The sequence below is a fragment of the Drosophila grimshawi genome, unplaced genomic scaffold, assembly GCF_018153295.1.
Source record: "Drosophila grimshawi isolate 15287-2541.00 unplaced genomic scaffold, ASM1815329v1 contig_311, whole genome shotgun sequence".
Lineage (NCBI taxonomy): Eukaryota > Metazoa > Arthropoda > Insecta > Diptera > Drosophilidae > Drosophila > Drosophila grimshawi.
Window position 1 is genome coordinate 30,829,069 of NW_025063098.1, and position 22,850 is coordinate 30,851,918.

At 34.7% G+C, this 22,850-nt stretch overlaps 1 protein-coding gene across 6 annotated transcripts; it reads right to left on the minus strand.

The window, feature by feature from the left end:
• Positions 1-105: 105 nt before the first annotated feature.
• LOC6569826 (signal transducer and transcription activator) lies at positions 106-21,947 on the minus strand. 6 transcript variants are annotated; one of them, XM_032741475.2, is made up of 8 exons: positions 7,844-8,107; positions 6,501-7,528; positions 4,811-5,296; positions 4,480-4,749; positions 4,209-4,409; positions 3,870-4,008; positions 1,672-2,005; positions 106-856 (listed from the first exon to the last, which is right to left on the minus strand). In XM_032741475.2, the coding sequence occupies exons 1-7, from the start codon at positions 7,975-7,977 to the stop codon at positions 1,942-1,944; spliced, it is 2,322 nt and encodes a 773-aa protein (XP_032597366.1). In that variant the 5' UTR covers positions 7,978-8,107; the 3' UTR covers positions 106-856; positions 1,672-1,941. The 6 variants fall into 6 exon arrangements, with proteins under 6 accessions (XP_032597366.1, XP_032597368.1, XP_032597369.1 ...); XM_032741477.2 differs by lacking the exons at positions 106-856; positions 7,844-8,107 and adding exons at positions 3,003-3,308; positions 21,688-21,801 and having other exon boundaries at positions 1,943-2,005; XM_032741478.2 differs by lacking the exons at positions 106-856; positions 7,844-8,107 and adding exons at positions 3,003-3,308; positions 20,632-20,755 and having other exon boundaries at positions 1,943-2,005.
• Positions 21,948-22,850: the final 903 nt, after the last annotated feature.

Below are 22,850 nucleotides of genomic sequence, written 5' to 3' on the forward strand. Positions count from 1 at the left end.
CTCAAATGAAAACTGCTTTCTAACAGCTGCATTAAAAATGTGTAATGAACATTTGTTTTTGTTGTATTTTCTTTGTATCTTTTTATATATAATATATATATATATATCATATATTTATTTATTGAATAAGTTGTGTTACTTAAAAGTATAATAAAATTCTTACAGTTCACGTTGAAAGCTTAGGCGTTTACACAAAAATAGTTATCGTTTAGTTTTTAGTTTCCCATCGTAATATATTTCCTTAGAGTGCTTTTGTATCCTTGGTAGGTGGGCAGAAGCAACACTAATAACGCATTTGTAATGCAATGCACATTTTGTCCTAACTCAAACTCAAATAAAATATAGTACATTCATGAAATTTGTTTGCATTGCAGCATGGAAGCCAATGAAAAAGGGTTTTTTACATAAAGCAATCAATATACATATAATATACGTACATATGTAAAATACAACTAAAATAAGCACAATTGAAATTCATTTGTGACCAATCTAAATAGCTTATGCCTAAAATAAACGTTTAAAATTATAATCAAACTCACACATTTAGATTAAACAAATGAACGTAAAAGCTAAATCCACATTCTCCTGCTTTGAAATCCATTTAAAATTAATAATTATGTAACAGACATTGACAATATCAAAGTCGTATCTTAGAAAGCATTACACCTGCCGATGCATGACAAATTATTTATATATATAGAAAAAAAAAAAAAACGTACTGAAAATTGTTCAGGCAAAAACCAAAAAGGATTTTACTAATGTCTGTTTTCTGGAGGTGTTTTGTGTTGAAGTGCCACAATTTGCATGCATTGCTCTTGTTGTTTTAGAAGGTTGGCTTTTGGCGTTTTCACAAATGCTGCAAGAATAAGTAAAATACATTTTTAGTAATGATGAGCACAAGAAAATAGAAGCTTAAACAGTTAACCACGTCAAACACTCACTTAATGTTTAAGAGGTACACAGGGGGAATGATACATCTCTATCTACAATCATCGATAGATTATTGACTTATGAAATCTTACAATTCGGCCCCTCCCTTAACGGAAAGCTGGGTACGCCCTTGCTACTTACAATTTTAATTTATTCAAGAAATTTCATTTCAAAAATCTAACATATTTATTTGCTTCCTTATATTTTTTACAACTAGATAAACATACATATAAATATACCTGACTCTTCGTATGTGTAAATTTGTATACTTTCCCGTTTCTCAGTTCTTTCGAAGGCTGACGGATACATAGCCACCACCTTCCGCACCACTTATTCTCCATATTGAAACCAGACTCGTTCACTCCAAACGCATTCGTCGACATTCAATACAATATATATCCATGTATGTGAGTATGCTTTAAAGCACATACAATGCCCAAGGTGATATCTAACTTTAAAAATTTCATATAACAATAAATTCGATTACATACAAATTCGTTAAATTTTTTTTTTTTATAAAATGTGTAAACACTTTAGTTTTCTTAAATTCTGTAGTTGCTACTAACTATAACAATTATAGTGTTACGTAAGTGTGTGTGTAAATATATACATTTATATTATAAGCTAACAAGGATAATGACCTATTTAGCTACAAATTGAAGATCACAACCAGAAATGATTACTTTAATGAACAAATTTGCAACTTGATTAAAGTTAAATCAGAGATAACTCAATACATACCAAAATTAAAAGACATGCCACAACGATGCATTCCAATTATTATTATTTAGGTAAAACGTTAGATAAGTTTAAAGTCGAAGTGTCCGATTGTTTTATGTTGGAGGATGGATACATCTAATGGACGTCGATAATAGCGGCAAAATGTTGCAAATATTTATAGGATTATTTGTGTTATATATTTTGTTATATATATATTAACATTTGACGTAATTTGATTACACATTTCTATATATAATTGCAACATATAGATCTGTATATTTTCTGTTATGCTTATAGCTTATATTCATCAAAGTTCGGCATCGTATCAAAGTCCGCCATTTGAAAATCACTACCACTAAAATTGGAACAAAAATAGAAAAGAAAAACAAATTAATAAAAATAAAAACGAAATAGATTGTATGGAATATATAAAAAGATTTGATGTGTCTAATGATGTTAGTAGAGAATCAAATGAAAAATGCGCTTCATTAAATGAATTCATGAAATTAACCAACTAATTTTTTACCTGTGAACATAAATATTACGGAATACATAATTAAATATTCAGGTAAAAAATGTATTACAGAAAACATCCCTATTCTGATTGACCTTATAGTGTTTTGGTGCGTTTCTATGCAATAGTAACAACAATAAGCATTAAATACGTACGTAACGTAATTACAATTACGAACACACATCAAGAGGAATATATGAACAAGCGCATGCAATAAATTTGTCTATTTTGAATATGTTTAATTTAAATGAATCCCCAAAATTTGCTTGCTCTTCTGTTTTGTTCTTTGGCATTTACAAATGCATGATGGTGTTATTCTGCAAGCTGCCACGATTATATGAAAAGTTAAAAAAAATATATAGAATTTCATTAGATATCAATTTCATTTTGAAATATGCATATAAAAATATAAATAAATAACATAACATATTTGAGGCTGCCAGAAAGCTTAAAAAGATGGCAATACTTTGAAGAACAAAACAAAATATTTAATGCTAGTAGAACTTTGAATTTTATTGTAACCCAGCGAGCGACCTAGTTAGCTACAGTGGTTAGTAAAGATTACAGCGAGAGCGGATATCAAATGAGTGTGTGACTGACGAGTGTGTTGCAAGTGACGAAAGGCGAGTGTTGATGTTATGCATAAGCCCAGAGCGGGAGGGCGTAGGTGTGCAATGTATTTTGAGCAGACAAAATGGCCGCGATTTCGATTTTGGTGATTAAGATTTTTAATATTGGATTGTGTTTGGTTTGTTTGATATACTAGGTGATCTTTATGCGATTGCGATTGCGATAATTGTACATATAAATATTTTGATATATGTATATCAATCAATACCTTTCGGTAAGAGGCACAACCCAAAGACTAACACAACCACTCTGTGTTTTACATTGGACCATTTGATTACAAGGCGATGGCACGGTTATTGCTGGTTAAGTGGGCATCATCCACTGAGCTTCTTGCACATTGCGTATGGTGTAACTGATTTGATCGAGTATGGGATCGTCGGGCGCTGTATTGTTCACTAAGTCCTCGAGCTCACGAGCCACAAAGCTATCATCTGAATCTGAATCATCCCTGTTATAGGATGTGGCTGCGACGCTCGATGGATTATCAGACATGATGCCACTATATGGAGAATAACTAGATGGCACCGCAACAAGAATTTTTACAATAAATTAAAAACGTATAAAAGTGGAAAGTGAAAATTAACAAAGAGTACAGTAAGTAAAAAAGTTTTTACCACTACTTCTAGCACAATTGTTTTTTTTTCTTTGGTTATTAATTAATTAATATTATTGCTAAATAACTAAAGGCAAAACCAATAATTTAAACAAAACACAACAACATGATAAACGCAAACCACAATCTGCTTTTAGATTACACGAATTCAAGAATCGTTTTCTATATAGCTTTGTTTGGTTTTTAATAAACCTTTCCATTTCAAAGTATTGCAACCTAATTAAACTCTTAAAAATGGTTATAAACCAAATAAAGCCAAATAAATTAAAAAGTACAGTTCAATCTGTGAAGAAACTGAAAACCTCCAAGCAAAATGCGACTTTGGATTTTTTTTTTTAGGATTTAAGTTCTCAAAGTTAATCTCACCCTGATTAAACACATGAGCAACAACGAAATAACAACAAACATTATAAAGAGTCGTTCAGAGACTTTTGATGTTGATGCCAACCATGCAAAACTTACTTTCCCATTGACAAGCCATCCTGCGGCGGTGACTGCATTGGATGATGAGGCGTTCCACTCATGGAGCCAGTATCCCCACTGGTGGGCACCTGCACGCGTATCGTACTCGGCACATATCCATCCCCGCGGGACGTTTTCTCTGTTATATAAATAATCAAGCGTTAATGTGTGGGGTGTACACCGTGACAAGTTGATTTTTCTGACAATTCACCTTATTTTAATATAATTACAATTTAAGAGTAAGAACTTTTCTGTGATACTTTGTTATATTAATGAGAATTATCAAAAATATAGACATTTATCATAACACAGAAAGTAATTTTGTCGCAACAGACGTACCAGGAGGTTGGGTATAAAATTCGCCAAAGGCGAGATGGCGATCCATTGGCTGCACATTAATATCGGTCGGATGCAGGCAACGCAGCATGTCCAAGTCGCGTATGCGATCAGGCAAAGTGCGTATTTGAAAATCACGCGCAGTCCACGGCGAGAGCATTGTCACCGAACCATATTCATTCACATAGGCAATGGTAATGCCACCTAAAACAGTTGGATAAACAATGAGCATGTCGTGTTCTGGGACGACAGATTCTAGCTTCCAGTTACTCACCCAATTCGCTGTCTGAGAAGCGCAACAAAAATGTACCAATTCCTGTATTGGCGCGCAATAGATCATCTTGTGCTTTGGCCTTGTTAATGAAGCCAGTAATGCGTCCCGCCTTCCACATGGCTGGCAAATGGTCTTTGGTCAGTTTCATAATGGCAAAGAACCATTCCCAAAAGGTGAACATGCGTTCCGGCAACTGCTCCTTACAGAATTGATTCCATGTAATGTATTCGTTGCGCTCGCCGGCGATGTTATCTCGTTGTAGTTTCTCAACTATTTAAAAAAGTAATAATAATCAACTTATAAATGTAATGCTTTTTTATACTTTACTCACAAAGAAACTCCAAATTTTCGGCGGTGAGAGCGCGCTGGGTGGCGGAGCCAAATTTGGTGTTGAGTGCCACAGATATCTGACCCCAGGTGACGCGATCGGTGACCACAAACGGATCACGCACAATCTCTGCGAATGCATTATCCCAGGTGATGGTGGCCCAAGACTGCGGCTCCTGATTCCCATGCACAATTACCACCACGGGCAGCGAGAGTGTCCAAACGCGTATTTGATAGTCATTCACTGTCGTCGTGGCATAAAACAACAGTGCAAATTTCTCATCCATAACGCTCTCAGTGCCCTTCTTCTCGGCACGCTTGATCTTTTTTAACTGCATGTTCCGAAAGCTTGCGGAGAATACACGGTTATTCTGCTGATATTCCATATTGCTGGAACAGTTCTGTATTTCGCCTGACGACTGTCCAGGCAGGCTACTATTGGTCACATCCATGTGTGTGCCGCGTGCTACAAAGCGCTGCGCCTGCAACTCTGAAAAAATGTTGAGGAAAAGTTTAACTTCCAGTAACTATTTTACACCCTTGCAGAGGATATTATAATTTTGTATCCCCATCAATAAAGCATATTTATTGTTAATCAGCATACTTTGTTTTATATGCGCAGAACTTCTCGACGCTAGTGGGAGACTGAATCAAAAATTAGCCCAGATCGGTTAGTAAGTGGTTTCCCAGGGTACGTAATGTCAAATGCTTGGCAGGAGCAAAAGAAGTATTCAGATTTCTCTTATTCTACTGCTTTGCAGCTTCCGCAGAAATCATAATAGGCCTTGGAGTATATTGGCATGAGTGCCGACTAGGGTGCCGATTACTCTGGAACAGTTCGTATAGCTGGGCTCAGCTGGGTTTCAGGTCATGAGACCGGCGAGCCGAAGGCAGAGTCGAAAATGTTTTATTCATAGCGTGTCGAGCTGCCCACGTAGATGATTATTTGGCTTGCCTTCGTTACGACATGTAGAATAGCGCTCTATGGGTATGGGTGTATGGTGCCAACTTTATCTATCTATCTATCTATCTAGGTCGTAAAGGGTTATAAATGTGTGTGAAAATAGTAGCACCGGTGCTCAAGCTAATCGCATCTTGAACGTGTGAAGATCGCAGCAGCACTCTAACCTTGTCTTTTTGTGTGGAAGCTGGTACACGATTTTCGAATTTATTAATTTTTTGGCCTACGAGAGAAATAAAGAATTTGTGTTATCAGCGTCATAGTACAACTGAGGTTACACAGCTATCTCTGTTTTGTATATATTTTTGGCCAAGTTTGGAGGTCAATGCGACTGGGAGTTGTGTTCTGCTATTTTTTTTTTTTTATCTATCTTGATATTTTTATACAACTTGGTACAAAATGATTGAATTGATACGTCTTCAAAATCATCAATTCGAAGAAAAATTCAATTCTGCAAAACAAAAAATATAAGGTTTCTCATCTAAGAATATTTTAAAGTACTGTTCTTTGCATATACTAAACTTATAATTAAATAATTTAATAAAAATTATGAAAATTTTTAAATTTAAGGAATCTAATTTTCTTTTTGTAAATAAATGTATCTATGCCAATTTTAAAACATTTTCCAAAACATTTGTGGGCCCTACTATTTTGACCGCAGCTGTATATGTCCGTGTTTGTTTTTGTTCTCATATTAAAAAGAAAATATTTTTTAGTGTCTGTATAATCGTACCTGACATAATGATGCAATCGACAGTGGGCGGATTCAGGTGTATGCCCAGCTGGGAGCCCAGCAGCCAACGGACTGAGGCCGCAAAGCGTGTATTTGTCTTCATAACTTGCGGCGGCTGTTTGTCCACAATAAACGCGGAGCACACAAGATTTTTCTGTGCCACCTGCACCTGATCGAGAAAATAATTAAAATCGAGATCGTCGTTCATTAAGGGCACCACCAGTGTCTCCTTCAAAACCGACAAAAGATGGGTGACAAAAGTTTCTAGCATTTCAAAGCAACGCTGTATATCATCCAACATATTCTCGCTGAACTGTGCCCCATTGCCAGCGAGCGCCTGTTGGCGTCTCCAATTCTTAAGTTCCGTTATGACCAACTCATGCAGTGGTTCGTAGCACATGAAGCTGCGACGAAGTCTGGCCACCAAAGAGGTCCTATCCTCAACTAAACGCTTGAAAAGTTGCTCCGCATCCGCTGGATTTTGTGCGCTGAGCATATAGTGATAAGTCTGACCCAATGACTTCAGACTCTCCGAGCATGTGGACAACTCGTTGTACCTCTGAACAATTTGATGATGAACATCGTACAGTTCGACCTTGGGGGTGACCATTACAGCTGGCGTTGCATTTCCCGCCATGTTGTGCATAATGCCAACCGACATGCCGGCTGCTGCTACTGGAGATGAACCGGGACCGGCAACGCCTAATAACTCACTGGCGTCCACACAGATACCATTCATGCCAACGGCGGCAGCAGCATCAGCCGCATTGTTCATATTATAGGTATTCAGAGGCATCGATGGGACCACTGCGGTGGCTAGCTGCAACTCCCTTTGCAGACCGCTCCGCAGATGCGTATAAAGTTCGAGTGCTGGAGTCCGTTGAATCAACGCACAAAGCTCAACCAGGCGATACTTGAGGATCTGATCGCTGGCACGTGTCGATAACAGTTTCTGCTTTAGATCCTCGATGAACTTGAATGCCACTCGTTCCAATTGACTTGCTGAATTTGGTGTTATCTGCTCGGACCTTTGTTTTAGAGAGAAAGAGAAAGATGGTCTCAAATTAAAACAAAATCGATCAATCGATACCAAAAAATCAATATTTTACAGATCGCACGCCCTTAGCCAAATATTCCCACTCCATTCAATGCCCAAAGATAACATAAAAATATTCTCATCTCTGTTCAGGTTACATACAAGTTTTTATATAAAATATCAATCCATTCTTGAATAGTATTTTTGCAGTATTTTTTCAGCAATGTCTCTTAGTCTAAACAATACCTTAGAACTTACACCCCAACAAAATGGCCACACTGCACTGTTTGAGAACGAGACTACTCACATTATTCTTTCTTCGATCCAGGGCGCCAAGCAGAGACGCAGGTCGAACAGACCCTTCTTATTGTAGTAAGCCGTCATGCGCTGCTCGCAGTCGGCATGGCTCGAGATGCGCTTCCACAGACTCATGCTGCTCATGTGGTAGTAGTATTTTTGTTTCAGATGAGTGTGGTGGATGTGGTGGATGTGGGTTAGCGAGAGCGATTTTGCTGCTGCTGCTGCTGTTGCTGTTGTTGCATATGCTGCAGCAGCAGGTTGCAATGACAGGGATATACTGCTGACTGAACAGACAATGTGCGCTGTGCTGAATTTTCTTTTTTACTATTTCAGTGTATATATATATTATTTTTTATAACTTTTGTTTATTTTGCCATGCAGTTTATTTTTTTTTTTGTTTAATGCATTTTAGTGAGGTTCTCTGGTGGGGCTTGGTGGTGACGGCGGCGATGACCTGGCCAAGGTCCAGCTGCTGATTTCCACAAGCGAATGGGAAGTTGGTTGGATTCGTCCATAAAATGCACAAGCACAAACGGAATGTTATGTATAGACAACTATAAATAAAATATATATGTATATACATATACATAAGCATATAAGTGGCAAGGATTACATGAGAGGGAATTATATTTATATGTGTGTATGTGTGTTGTGTTGTGTGTGTGTGTGTATGTGGTATACAAATAATAAATGATTTTATATTGCAAGCTACTTTGAATTACATAAGCTGTCCTTTTTTAAAAGCTCGCCAAATCAAAAAAATTGTGTGATAAAATTTGCCAATTTGAAGTCTAAAATATTCTTATTACTCTTCTTTTATTATGTGTTATGATTTTATTAAGAAATATACTACACAATTAAGTATAAGCCTACATAATTTGCCATCCTCTTCAAAATCTCGCCAAATATCAATCAGTCTTTTCCTCTTCTTTATTACGTGTTATGCTTTTATTAACAAATGCATTACACAATTAAGAAATAGCTTAATGTCAAATAGTAAGTTATAGTTTTACAATTTTGTTAACAGAAATCGATTTTTAATACATGAATTACAAATAAAATTCGGCTTCCTGACCAAGAGAAATTGCGTAATTTAAATTATTTAATGCCATTTATTAAATATGCAATGCATTTGATGTATTTACCAATGGGAGGCCGCAGGCCACCCCAATAGATAAACAAATGTAGGCAAAAAGTGCATAACGCATTTTGTGCATTGCAATAACAAAACTCTTGTGTTTAGGCCTGGTTGTTTTCCTTGAACTTTGGGGATAGTGGCAAGGTGTGAGCCATGTGCTAACAAAACAAAACCTTAATTACCATAATAAAAACAATGGCGAATGGTGAACGGCAAACAAAGTCAGAACCCAACCAAAACCACTTGCATTACAATGAGAAAGTAAACAGAACGACATGTAAATTCGAGACGCTCCCTCGAGTGGATAGTTGGGATCAGTTGGATGGCTGGCTGGCTGGCTGGCTGGCTGGGGACAGGTGTATGAATTAATTGCACATCGAGCTGGACTCGCACATTAAAAGATCTTTGCAATTGTCAATTTATGTTTTTGTTCTGTTTCTGTCCCTTGTCGTCGTGTCGGGGACGACATCAACAAAACATAAAAGAAACACATAACACATTCCAAACAGAACACAACGCAAACAATAAGCCCGGCAAACTCCATAAAACCCGTAGAGCAACCAGTGCTCATTTGTGTTTGCTTTTGTGGTCGATACGCTAATTTTCGTAGTTCTCTGGAAAAATAAAGAAGAACGAGAACGTAGCGCACGAAGGAAATATGAATGACCCGCGATGAGCTGAGACGAGCAGCCGAGACGAGAAATGGCTGAGCAAACCGAACCAGTCAGACCAGACTCAAAAAGAGAGCAGACAGTTAGAGCCAGTAACGAAAATTAGATAAAAATCGAATAAAACACTCATGACACAAAGTAATTATTAGATGCACAACAGACAATAGAGATGTGAGCGTGTCGTATGCCGCGACTCAAACAATCAAAATATGCACGTAACATTTTAAAGATTTTTTGTATCTTGCGTAGGCGACTAATGTGATATGCTCTCTTCTCTTTTCCCAAAACAGGCAATAGAGATGTGAGCGAGTCATGTTCCATGTGTCAATAAAAAATTAGATCTGTCCAAAAACTTAAATACTAAACTTAAAAGAATTTAACTTTTTTGAAGACTTTTAGTATCTTGCTTATAGTTGTAATATGCTCTTTCATATTAGATAAGCCCCTGTGCTAGTAGACTTATCACTTTATTATGTTATAACCAATTCGCTCTAAAGCATATTTTCACATCAAGAACCGCGGCTCCCATCTCTATTCGGGCAATCAGCCCAGCGAAAAGGACAACATCCAAAACAGGTCAAACCCTTGGCCTGTGTTGTTACCTGCTGCTGTTGCTTGTTGTCTGCCACAGCCAGCACTCCAAACCCGATCGGATGTGCGGCTCACTAGCGACGCCACTAGAACGCTTAGGTAGACAAACAAAGTTTGTGCAGGTTTTTCTACTATTCAAAAAATTTCAATTTCGTTTTACCACCTAAAAAAATGTAGTTCAAGGCGCCTGCTGCTGCTGAGCTAAATAATATCGCCAACTCAGTAGAAAGCAATAACATTGGAAGCACCGCTTTGCAAAGTATATACATACATATACATTAAAAACTAGGATAAATGTACAATTATTAGCAAAAACCAATTAAAGTCTTTAAATTTATTACAAATGTACCAGCCGAATAAAAAGTAGTAATATAAATCAGTTTCGGACTCGTCCTTAATTTTTTCCTTTTGCATTATGTTTTCTGGGTAGTATGGATTATGTTCTGGCACGTGTGCCACCAGCTTCAGCACTCGATGTTAAATTGTAAATGTTTTTATAATATTTTTATTTAAGAATAGTTCGCTAAAGACAAGGTGAACACGTACTTTTGTGTTGGTGATGATTTTCCGTGCAAGTTTTAAGTGTAATAGTATGTCAAATCATTCCGCAATGAGAAACCAACAATTTATTGTTTTGCTGAATTTAATTTTTCCCTATATTGAAGATTTTTAAGGGTTCTTGATTAACCATACAATGATACATCTAAGTAAATTAGTTAATATTGTATTATTTTACTCCGCAAAGTCTTAATAAACTCATTTAGTTACTTAGTTCAGTCGTTTAGTTACAAATTTATTGACAACACTCCTAAAATAATCAAAAAAAAAAACCGATATATAAAAGAATAGGTACAATAAAAAATCAAAACACCAAAAATGGGTACGAGCAGATATATCGAAGAGTAAAATGATCGAAGGACTCAAACAATTTATGAAAGTAGCTCTGAGTATATTGAGAATAATCATTTTATTTATTTTTGAATATTTTGTTGACCACTGTGCTTTGATGCAAATAACATATGAAACAAACGCCAAACGCATTAAAAAAAAAACAATAATTTAGCCCATACGCCAGACTTTTCATAGGAATTCAAATTAAATTTGATTAAAAATTATGATTATTTTGGTAAAAAAGCAATTAAAGTCTAAATTTGACTGTGAATTGCAAATTATTAGGAATTGCGCCAAACAATTAACTAGCTGCTTGTCCACTTCTAATTAGGGGCAAATAATCTAGTTTTGATGATTGATCGATTGCTATGAAAGATTAAGATGGATGATAAACTGACTAAAGCTAAGCCTTATCAATAAAATTGAGTGGATCCATTTACTGAATATAAGTCAAGCAAATTGGTTTTTAGTAATTTGCGAAATTCTCTTTAAATCGCCGCCAATATTTCGGCATTGTTTTTCTCTGAAAATGCGTAATGTGAGATTTATGTAAATTAATATTGGGTACAACCAGTTGAATGAAAACCAAGGCCACAGGCTATTGTGTTGAGCTTATAATTAGCACAAGTACGCATTATAATTAAATATGCATATTAATATTAGATGTATACGTCATAATGGTTTGCTATCCTTGATAAAGCGACCTATAAATAAAATAGACTTCTGAGTCAAAAAGATGAGAGTAAAAAAGTTTTGCAGCAAATCATCGAGAGTGGTGTGGTTACAGTGAGGCAAAACACATCAAAACAACTGATAGACATCGAATGTTAAATATTCCTTCTGCTTGCAAATCTTATAAAGCAGCTGAAAAGCATTTGACTTAATGGTTAGCCTAAAACGGACATTGGTTTTCCATGTTCGCTTTTTTAGTTCAAAAATCTACTTGAAATTAGAAATTTAACTTAACTCAACCCGCCAATCAAATAAAATACGCCTACGAAATGTTTGACATCAATGGGTTAAAAACGGGTCTGTTTTTCATGCAAACCAAAAAAAAGAAGAAAAAAATTATACATTTTAATCAATTTATCGAACAGAGAAACTTGAATCTTTCAATACGACAACAAACTCAGAGCATTGACGTATGTATTTCGAATCAATTTCGAGGAATTACATTTACTCTTATTTATGTAAATTATTTCAAATGTTCGAACAATGCACCAGCAAGTTTTATATTTTTATTTTTATTTATTTATATATATATATATATAGGCCTGAGTATTTTCAGTCTTGATGTGAAATGATGTACACAAATTTAACATTAATTAGCCGCCAATTCTCTAAAGTTGTGGCATTTAAAAACAGAGTTTCATACTGTTTAATATTCTCGACTAGATCACCGTTACTTTTTTAATGAACTTTCGTTTCTTTATTCCACGAAATTGATAATAAAAGAAATTTACACGAGGCGCTGACTTATAACTGGGAACTTCTAAGAAATAATAAATAAAAATTAAAATATAAATATTAAATATAAACATTTTAAAGGCTCAAATAAAATATATTATTATATTTTTATTTTTTCGGACTAATTTATTCTGCTCAAAGAGTGCTCTCGCTATTTTTACCGCTTTATTACTCAATCACCATGTGCTAATTGACCTTGAAAAGTTAAATTTGCTGATTGGGAAAACTAGAGCGAATTTCAACCTAGAAGTGAAGCATGAACTAAGAAAGTTGTTGTGGGTAGTAGTTATAGTTGTGAAAACGCTGAAACTGGTTGGACGACTTTTTGTTTTTACTTGCGATCGATGAAAACCCCACAGAGCAATTTGAATAGCAATCAATTAATAGTGTTAACCACACATTGTAGACAAGCAACTAATGTTCACACATCTTGTATCAAAATCTGTGTTCATATGCATATCTCAATCTGTATCTGTTTGTAGACAACCAAAACACGCCACACAAACTGAGGGCAAACACAACGTGACCCGCAAGTGAAATATGCGAATGCTTCTCAATTGAATTTTTTGCCTATGAATAATGCTATGCAAGCGAAAGCATCTGAGAGGTAAAAAGCTGCGCACTACAGGCAGCTGATAAGAGTTTTATTTTAAAAATGGGCAAAACCCACATGCTCCCTCAGGCAATGCAATGAGAGAAAATTAGAGCATATTAAAATTTTGGGTAGGAGTGTTTGGAAACATCTCTTTTACTGTCTTACTCTCTCTTCTCGGAAATAAACGCATTAAAAAAAAAAACAATAATTTAGTCCATACGCCAGACTTTTCATAGGAATTCAAATTAAATTTTATTAAAAGTTATGATTATTTTGGTAAAAAAGCAATTAAAGTCTAAATTTGACTGTGAATTGCAAATTATTAGGAATTGCGCCAAACAATTAACTAGCTGCTTGTCCACTTCTAATTAGGGGCAAATAATCTAGTTTTGATGATTGATCGATTGCTATGAAAGATTAAGATGGATGATAAACTGACTAAAGCTAAGCCTTATCAATAAAATTGAGTGGATCCATTTACTGAATATAAGTCAAGAAAATTGGTTTTTAGTAATTTGCGAAATTCTCTTTAAATCGCAGCCAATATTTCGGCATTGGTTTTCTCTGAAAATGCGTAATGTGAGATTTATGTAAATTAATATTGGGTACAACCAGTTGAATGAAAACCAAGGCCACAGGCTATTGTGTTGAGCTTATAATTAGCACAAGTACGCATTATAATTAAATATGCATATTAATATTAGATGTATACGTCATAATGGTTTGCTATCCTTGATAAAGCGACCTATAAATAAAATAGACTTCTGAGTCAAAAAGATGAGAGTAAAAAAGTTTTGCAGCAAATCATCGAGAGTGGTGTGGTTACAGTGAGGCAAAACACATCAAAACAACTGATAGACATCGAATGTTAAATATTCCTTCTGCTTGCAAATCTTATAAAGCAGCTGAAAAGCATTTGACTTAATGGTTAGCCTAAAACGGACATTGGTTTTCCATGTTCGCTTTTTTAGTTCAAAAATCTACTTGAAATTAGAAATTTAACTTAACTCAACCCGCCAATCAAATAAAATACGCCTACGAAATGTTTGACATCAATGGGTTAAAAACGGGTCTGTTTTTCATGCAAACCAAAAAAAAGAAGAAAAAAATTATACATTTTAATCAATTTATCGAACAGAGAAACTTGAATCTTTCAATACGACAACAAACTCAGAGCATTGACGTATGTATTTCGAATCAATTTCGAGGAATTACATTTACTCTTATTTATGTAAATTATTTCAAATGTTCGAACAATGCACCAGCAAGTTTTATATTTTTATTTTTATTTATTTATATATATATATATATAGGCCTGAGTATTTTCAGTCTTGATGTGAAATGATGTACACAAATTTAACATTAATTAGCCGCCAATTCTCTAAAGTTGTGGCATTTAAAAACAGAGTTTCATACTGTTTAATATTCTCGACTAGATCACCGTTACTTTTTTAATGAACTTTCGTTTCTTTATTCCACGAAATTGATAATAAAAGAAATTTACACGAGGCGCTGACTTATAACTGGGAACTTCTAAGAAATAATAAATAAAAATTAAAATATAAATATTAAATATAAACATTTTAAAGGCTCAAATAAAATATATTATTATATTTTTATTTTTTCGGACTAATTTATTCTGCTCAAAGAGTGCTCTCGCTATTTTTACCGCTTTATTACTCAATCACCATGTGTTAATTGACCTTGAAAAGTTAAATTTGCTGATTGGGAAAACTAGAGCGAATTTCAACCTAGAAGTGAAGCATGAACTAAGAAAGTTGTTGTGGGTAGTAGTTATAGTTGTGAAAACGCTGAAACTGGTTGGACGACTTTTTGTTTTTACTTGCGATCGATGAAAACCCCACAGAGCAATTTGAATAGCAATCAATTAATAGTGTTAACCACACATTGTAGACAAGCAACTAATGTTCACACATCTTGTATCAAAATCTGTGTTCATATGCATATCTCAATCTGTATCTGTTTGTAGACAACCAAAACACGCCACACAAACTGAGGGCAAACACAACGTGACCCGCAAGTGAAATATGCGAATGCTTCTCAATTGAATTTTTTGCCTATGAATAATGCTATGCAAGCGAAAGCATCTGAGAGGTAAAAAGCTGCGCACTACAGGCAGCTGATAAGAGTTTTATTTTAAAAATGGGCAAAACCCACATGCTCCCTCAGGCAATGCAATGAGAGAAAATTAGAGCATATTAAAATTTTGGGTAAGTGTTTGGAAACATCTCTTTTACTGTCTTACTCTCTCTTCTCGGAAATAAACGCATTAAAAAAAAAACAATAATTTAGTCCATACGCCAGACTTTTCATAGGAATTCAAATTAAATTTTATTAAAAGTTATGATTATTTTGGTAAAAAAGCAATTAAAGTCTAAATTTGACTGTGAATTGCAAATTATTAGGAATTGCGCCAAACAATTAACTAGCTGCTTGTCCACTTCTAATTAGGGGCAAATAATCTAGTTTTGATGATTGATCGATTGCTATGAAAGATTAAGATGGATGATAAACTGACTAAAGCTAAGCCTTATCAATAAAATTGAGTGGATCCATTTACTGAATATAAGTCAAGCAAATTGGTTTTTAGTAATTTGCGAAATTCTCTTTAAATCGCCGCCAATATTTCGGCATTGTTTTTCTCTGAAAATGCGTAATGTGAGATTTATGTAAATTAATATTGGGTACAACCAGTTGAATGAAAACCAAGGCCACAGGCTATTGTGTTGAGCTTATAATTAGCACAAGTACGCATTATAATTAAATATGCATATTAATATTAGATGTATACGTCATAATGGTTTGCTATCCTTGATAAAGCGACCTATAAATAAAATAGACTTCTGAGTCAAAAAGATGAGAGTAAAAAAGTTTTGCAGCAAATCATCGAGAGTGGTGTGGTTACAGTGAGGCAAAACACATCAAAACAACTGATAGACATCGAATGTTAAATATTCCTTCTGCTTGCAAATCTTATAAAGCAGCTGAAAAGCATTTGACTTAATGGTTAGCCTAAAACGGACATTGGTTTTCCATGTTCGCTTTTTTAGTTCAAAAATCTACTTGAAATTAGAAATTTATGTTAACTCAACCCGCCAATCAAATAAAATACGCCTACGAAATGTTTGACATCAATGGGTTAAAAACGGGTCTGTTTTTCATGCAAACCAAAAAAAAGAAGAAAAAAATTATACATTTTAATCAATTTATCGAACAGAGAAACTTGAATCTTTCAATACGACAACAAACTCAGAGCATTGACGTATGTATTTCGAATCAATTTCGAGGAATTACATTTCCTCTTATTTATGTAAATTATTTCAAATGTTCGAACAATGCACCAGCAAGTTTTATATTTTTATTTTTATTTATTTATATATATATATATATAGGCCTGAGTATTTTCAGTCTTGATGTGAAATGATGTACACAAATTTAACATTAATTAGCCGCCAATTCTCTAAAGTTGTGGCATTTAAAAACAGAGTTTCATACTGTTTAATATTCTCGACTAGATCACCGTTACTTTTTTAATGAACTTTCGTTTCTTTATTCCACGAAATTGATAATAAAAGAAATTTACACGAGGCGCTGACTTATAACTGGGAACTTCTAAGAAATAATAAATAAAAATTAAAATATAAATATTAAATATAAACATTTTAAAGGCTCAAATAAAATATATTATTATATTTTTATTTTTTCGGACTAATTTATTCTGCTCAAAGAGTGCTCTCGCTATTTTTACCGCTTTATTACTCAATCACCATGTGCTAATTGACCTTGAAAAGTTAAATTTGCTGATTGGGAAAACTAGAGCGAATTTCAACCTAGAAGTGAAGCATGAACTAAGAAAGTTGTTGTGGGTAGTAGTTATAGTTGTGAAAACGCTGAAACTGGTTGGACGACTTTTTGTTTTTACTTGCGATCGATGAAAACCCCACAGAGCAATTTGAATAGCAATCAATTAATAGTGTTAACCACACATTGTAGACAAGCAACTAATGTTCACACATCTTGTATCAAAATCTGTGTTCATATGCATATCTCAATCTGTATCTGTTTGTAGACAACCAAAACACGCCACACAAACTGAGGGCAAACACAACGTGACCCGCAAGTGAAATATGCGAATGCTTCTCAATTGAATTTTTTGCCTATGAATAATGCTATGCAAGCGAAAGCATCTGAGAGGTAAAAAGCTGCGCACTACAGGCAGCTGATAAGAGTTTTATTTTAAAAATGGGCAAAACCCACATGCTCCCTCAGGCAATGCAATGAGAGAAAATTAGAGCATATTAAAATTTTGGGTAAGTGTTTGGAAACATCTCTTTTACTGTCTTACTCTCTCTTCTCGGAAATAAACTCTTTTGTCTCTTGCTATCTCTCAATCTCTCTTCACATCTCTCTCAGTCTCTCTTCACACATCTCTCAATATCTCTTTCTCTCTCTCTCTCTCTCTCTCTGGCTTTCTCTTTAAGTATATTTCTCCCTCTCTCTCTTTTTAATTTGCATAAATATTGTTATACAAGCACCGCAAATTCTAGATAAACAAATTGCCGTAAGGGGAGAACAATTATCAATACACACAACGTCCGTCCGTCCATTCAAATCGTTTTCGAAATGTATAGATGTGGTTAGCTCAGCAAACAGATTCTCTTAATAAACAAATATAGCAACAGGGGCGATATGGCGATATATCGGCGTCGACGCCATAAGACAAAGAAACCAATTTTGCACATATAACAAGAAATACATGTGTATGTTTATTTGTATTTGTATTTTTATTTACTTTTTTGTTTGTATATAGAATTGAGGGTCTGCTTACGTTGCAATCAAGCGTCGTGCAATATATAAATATATGTAGATAAGAAATTGTATTTTTATTTTATTTTGTCTTAAACATAAATATGAATAATAGCTTACTAACAATTTAAATTCATTTATGCCAGTTCAGACCAGCATTATACACTTAAATGCTCCGGCTTATTGTCAGCTGTTATAATGTTAGATTTGTACGTACAATTTACTAATATACAAAAAATATATACATGTATACATGTAAATATAGTATGTACAGTTGTATGCTAGTCAGCAAATCACACACGACGTGTATATATAAAAATATCTGTACATATACACAGTATATACACCAAGTTTCGGTACTTATTGTTGTTGCTCGTCCCTCCTGTGTGGGTTTTTTTGCTGTCGCGGCGACATTGGTTTTGCTTTTCTGTCTGATTTCAAATCGTTTTTGATAGCAAATTTGTTGTGCACTTCACAACACTGTTCAAAATAAGTGCAAACATATTTGAATGCACTTTAGTTAATATTATTAATTATTTTTAAATTATATATATATTTTATAAAAATAAAATATATTTGGTATTTCATTATTTAACTACACGTTTTAAGAATTTTCCTTTTTTTTAGTTATCTCTATCACGTTTTGGTAAAAGTAAAGGGTACGAAAAGTTCGTCAAAAGTCAAGAAAAGTTTTTCTTACTTTTTAATTCTTTGTAAGCAATCCATATACACACACATACATATACAGGCAGCCACACGCACACACACAAATGTTTATTCGTTTCTTTGCCGCTTTTGTGCTATTTGTTACTGCGCTCATAAAAGATTAATAAACGCTGACTGTGTCTGCGTGTGTGTTTGTGTGAATATGGGTCTGTGTGTGTTTTTGTGTGTATTGGTCGGTCTTTCACTTGTGTTATTTGCTGCTATTCGCTGCATTGAAGTCTCCCAACATATAATGTTGAACCCACACCAACTTCTCCTTCACTTGCAATTCCCCATCCCTATCACCATATTTTTTATGCTAAGTAATCATCTTTGTGTGTGTGTTTCTCCTCTTATTTTATCCACTGTTAGTTTGCATCATATAAATTAGTTGTTAGATAACTAGACAGCGAATGTAAGAATACTCTTATACGCAAGCAAGCACATACATACATACATCATATTATACATTTTTGACTCCTGAGTTTTATCTGTCCAGCAACCCACACAAGCACGCGGTTGAACATCTGGCCATTGTTTTAATAAGTGTTTTATATTCTGCAAACTTTTACAGAGCTTATACCTTGTCTATATGTATGTATATGCGTACACACACACAGACTTCAGAAGCTCTGTCTTACTTCTTTGGAGAGAGAGAAAGAGTGTGTGTGTGTAAATTGCGTTGCAGTTTAGCTATATATCGGTGTAATAGTCAAACAGGAAGCAACTGGCTGTAGATAACTTATCTATCTTTGCATCGATAGACGACGCGATTAAAAAGCGACCGAAGAAAATGAATAAATATAAGCTAGCTAGCAGATACCCTTAACATAATCGATTTGGCCAAAGTTATCGATAAAATGCTACAAAATTGTATACGTTATAGGAGAACTAAGCTGACTCGGCTGTTAATACTGATCATACATTATACATAGTGTTACATAGATATATACCGTTCAATACATACTATACATACTTTTGCACGTTCTTGATTGTAATAGGTCATAACAATAACATAAAATTCATTGGCCACAAAAGGGTTAACACTACAACTCTGACGACGTCATTGACACGACTCGACACGGCGACTGAGGAGAAGAGTAATTTGTCCAAAATGGTAAAAAGGCAACCATGGAAAGAAAAAGCGAACGTGTGCGCAACAAAAGCAACAACAACAAACACATTGAACGAAGAAACGAACCAAGACCAGAACAGAAGAGTAGAACAGTAGAAGATAAAGTGTTGAGCGGGCAAAACGCCAGACGCGCGACGATGTCAAGAAAGCAAAAGTAGCAAATGTGACTGTAAGTGAGAAAGAATGAACCGAAGAGAGAGAGAAAGAGGGAGTGAAGGAGAGTGAGTGGGAAAAGGCAGCTAATATATATTTTGTGGCCTGCTGTGTTGTTTCTTTTTGTGTTTCTTTTGCTATTGCACTCGAAAATTCTTTTGCCTTTTGTTTTTATGATTTTTCCAAGAATTAACAACAACGAAACACTGGCGGCTGATGACTGCTGATTGTATATGCAACTACGACTGCGACATGCGCAGCCAGCAAGAAATAACAATAAGAAACAGGAGCCAACAACAAAAACAACAGCACAATATTCAACACATGATTTTGCACACACGTGTGTACATAATTACACATATATATATATATATATATATATATATACATGGAAGTGTGCTTCAAAGTGTGACTATTAAAAAGTTGCAAAAGGTTCAATTAATTTAGTTCTTAGAATTTCCCAAAACAAATCGCAAAACAGAAAAATAAATTATTAGAGGGGAAAAAAGTGCAGCAACGACGTCGCCGTCGGCATATTTGCTTAAATGGCCCACCCACGCAAATAAACCCCCGGCCGTGTTTTGCTCTTTTCTCTATATATATTAATATATATTCTATTTACCTTTTAATAGACAAACAGCTCAGGAAAAGGTGTAAACATATACATATGCATATGCATAAATATATTGGATTCGGTGGCTCCAACAGCGCACATATAAACACACACGCATACAAGTGCACAGAGCAGGCACGTACATACACACACAAGCACACGCACTCGGCTGTTTCTTTTGCTTTTAATATTTTGATATGTATTTGCCGTTTTATTTTTAAATCGTACACGCACACACACACAGGCACACGCGCTGCACAACTATATGCATACAGACACACTCACACACTCTCACTAGAACTTCATTGAAATAATGGTATTTTTTTCGAACGGGGTAGCTGGTCTGTTGTCTCAATAATAAATGAGTTGAGCGTATTTTAATATATAAATTTGATTAAAGAATATATATATTTTAACTAAGTATTTAGTTTCGCAACTTTGCCGCAAAAGCACCACCAACGCGATTGAACGCACGGACATAAATGTAAAAGTCAACTGTTAACTTTGAATACGCATCTGGTTTACTCCAAATGGCACTGTTAACCTAAAAACAGCCGCGTGGCCAGACAGTCAGAAGTTAATTTACATAAATTTATTTTTTTTTTTGATTGTTTAAGGACGAGGCTAATCCAGTACTTATTCTTGACAAATAATAAATATAATTTAAAAAATTAATGGCTTGCATATTTTAACAAAACTTTATGATACTCATGAATAAATCAATGTTTATGTCTTTTGCTTAATCAGTTGGTTTTCGAAATAATTAAGCGGGTTTTCATTACCAATAGTGGTATTAAATAGTATATGATATTATTATATGGCCTGCGAATGTCCTTTATTAATTACGAATTTATTTAGTTAAGGGGAGAGTAATTAGCTCACAAAATTGATTTTTCACACATCAAAGTCGCCGAAAGGGTTTTATTAACAGTGTGGCAACGCCGTTCACCTGTTGTACGCCAGCAGCCGCCCACAAGGGAGCGGCGCTGACTACAGCAATTGATTACTTTCTTGATCTATATCATTTTATTTACATTTGCTTTTTAGTCATTGGCCACCACTCACCTGTCCTTTATAAGAAGGCCTATGGCTCGATTTTCAGGTATTTGTTTATGAATGTGTTTGGAGGCTTTGCGACTTGACTCGGTTGGAACAACAAAGATAAACAAGGCCGGTACTTGAGAACAAATACTTCACATATAGCACAAGAATTACTGACTTGGATGAAGCCGAAATAATACAAATTAATAATAATAAGCAACTGGTTTTTGCGCACTAATTTTGCACAGCTCAACGCGACTAGAGATGGCAGATGTAATAAAGTAGTGCAGGAGTCCATTATCGATATCCTACCTATCGTAGGCGCTGCCACACCTATAAAACATATGCAACCGAGCAGACATAAAAATGGCGCCTACTGTGAATATTTTCAAAAAGTATATACTATTTACAATATTTACTAAAATAAGCACAAATTAAATGCATGCCAATTTTATCTAATGTCTCTCCGACCATATAAGGAAAACCTATTCTTGATCAGCATTAATCGATTCAATAAATATATGTCCGTCTCTCCTCCGTTTAAAAAGATGAAAATCTTTTTGAAGCTTTGCAGTTATCGTCTTTTTTATGAGGGCAGTAAATTGTTTGAGGCCGACCTTAACGATCCATTATATATATATATCATAAAGCTGCAATAGGAAAAGTCGGTCGAAAAATAAGTCTTAAGTTGTGGCATTTGAAACAGATAGCAAATAATTAAATTTTGTTATGGTATTAAGGGTTATAATAATCGTATTGCCAAATAAATAAAAAAAATTAAATTGCAATACAGTTTAAACTATAAACTGACAATCTCCAAGCAATATGTAATTTTTTTTTCTTTTTTTTTTTTTGTTAGGTCTAAGTTCTCAAAGTTAGCAACGAATTGAAAAGAGTCGTTCAGTCGTTCGGGACTGCATAAGATTATTATGAGTTGTTCCACTCACAGAGTCTGTTTTCGTAAAATCACTGGTTAACAGCTGGACGCTTGTCTAGTTGCGAAAATAATAATACGGTAATGCTGAGAAGTTGATTTCTCTGAAAATTCTTATTAGCATTTGAGCATACAAATGTTGTGTATCAATTAATCAAACAAAATCAAATCAAATTTGACTAAGGCAAAATGGCAATCCAGCGGTTGCCCATTAATATTGTTCGGATGCAAGTAACGCAAGTTCAGATCACTT

Coding starts and splice junctions, on each gene's coding strand:
- LOC6569826 (XM_032741474.2), bottom strand. CDS start 7,977: ATGAGCAGCATGAGTCTGTGGAAGCGCATCTCGAGCCATGCCGACTGC. Junction 5,297..6,500: donor CGATTGCATCATTATGTCAG/GTACGATTATAC, acceptor ACATTTTTTCAG/AGTTGCAGGCGCAGCGCTTT. Junction 3,309..3,869: donor GATGGCTTGTCAATGGGAAA/GTAAGTTTTGCA, acceptor GGTGCCATCTAG/TTATTCTCCATATAGTGGCA.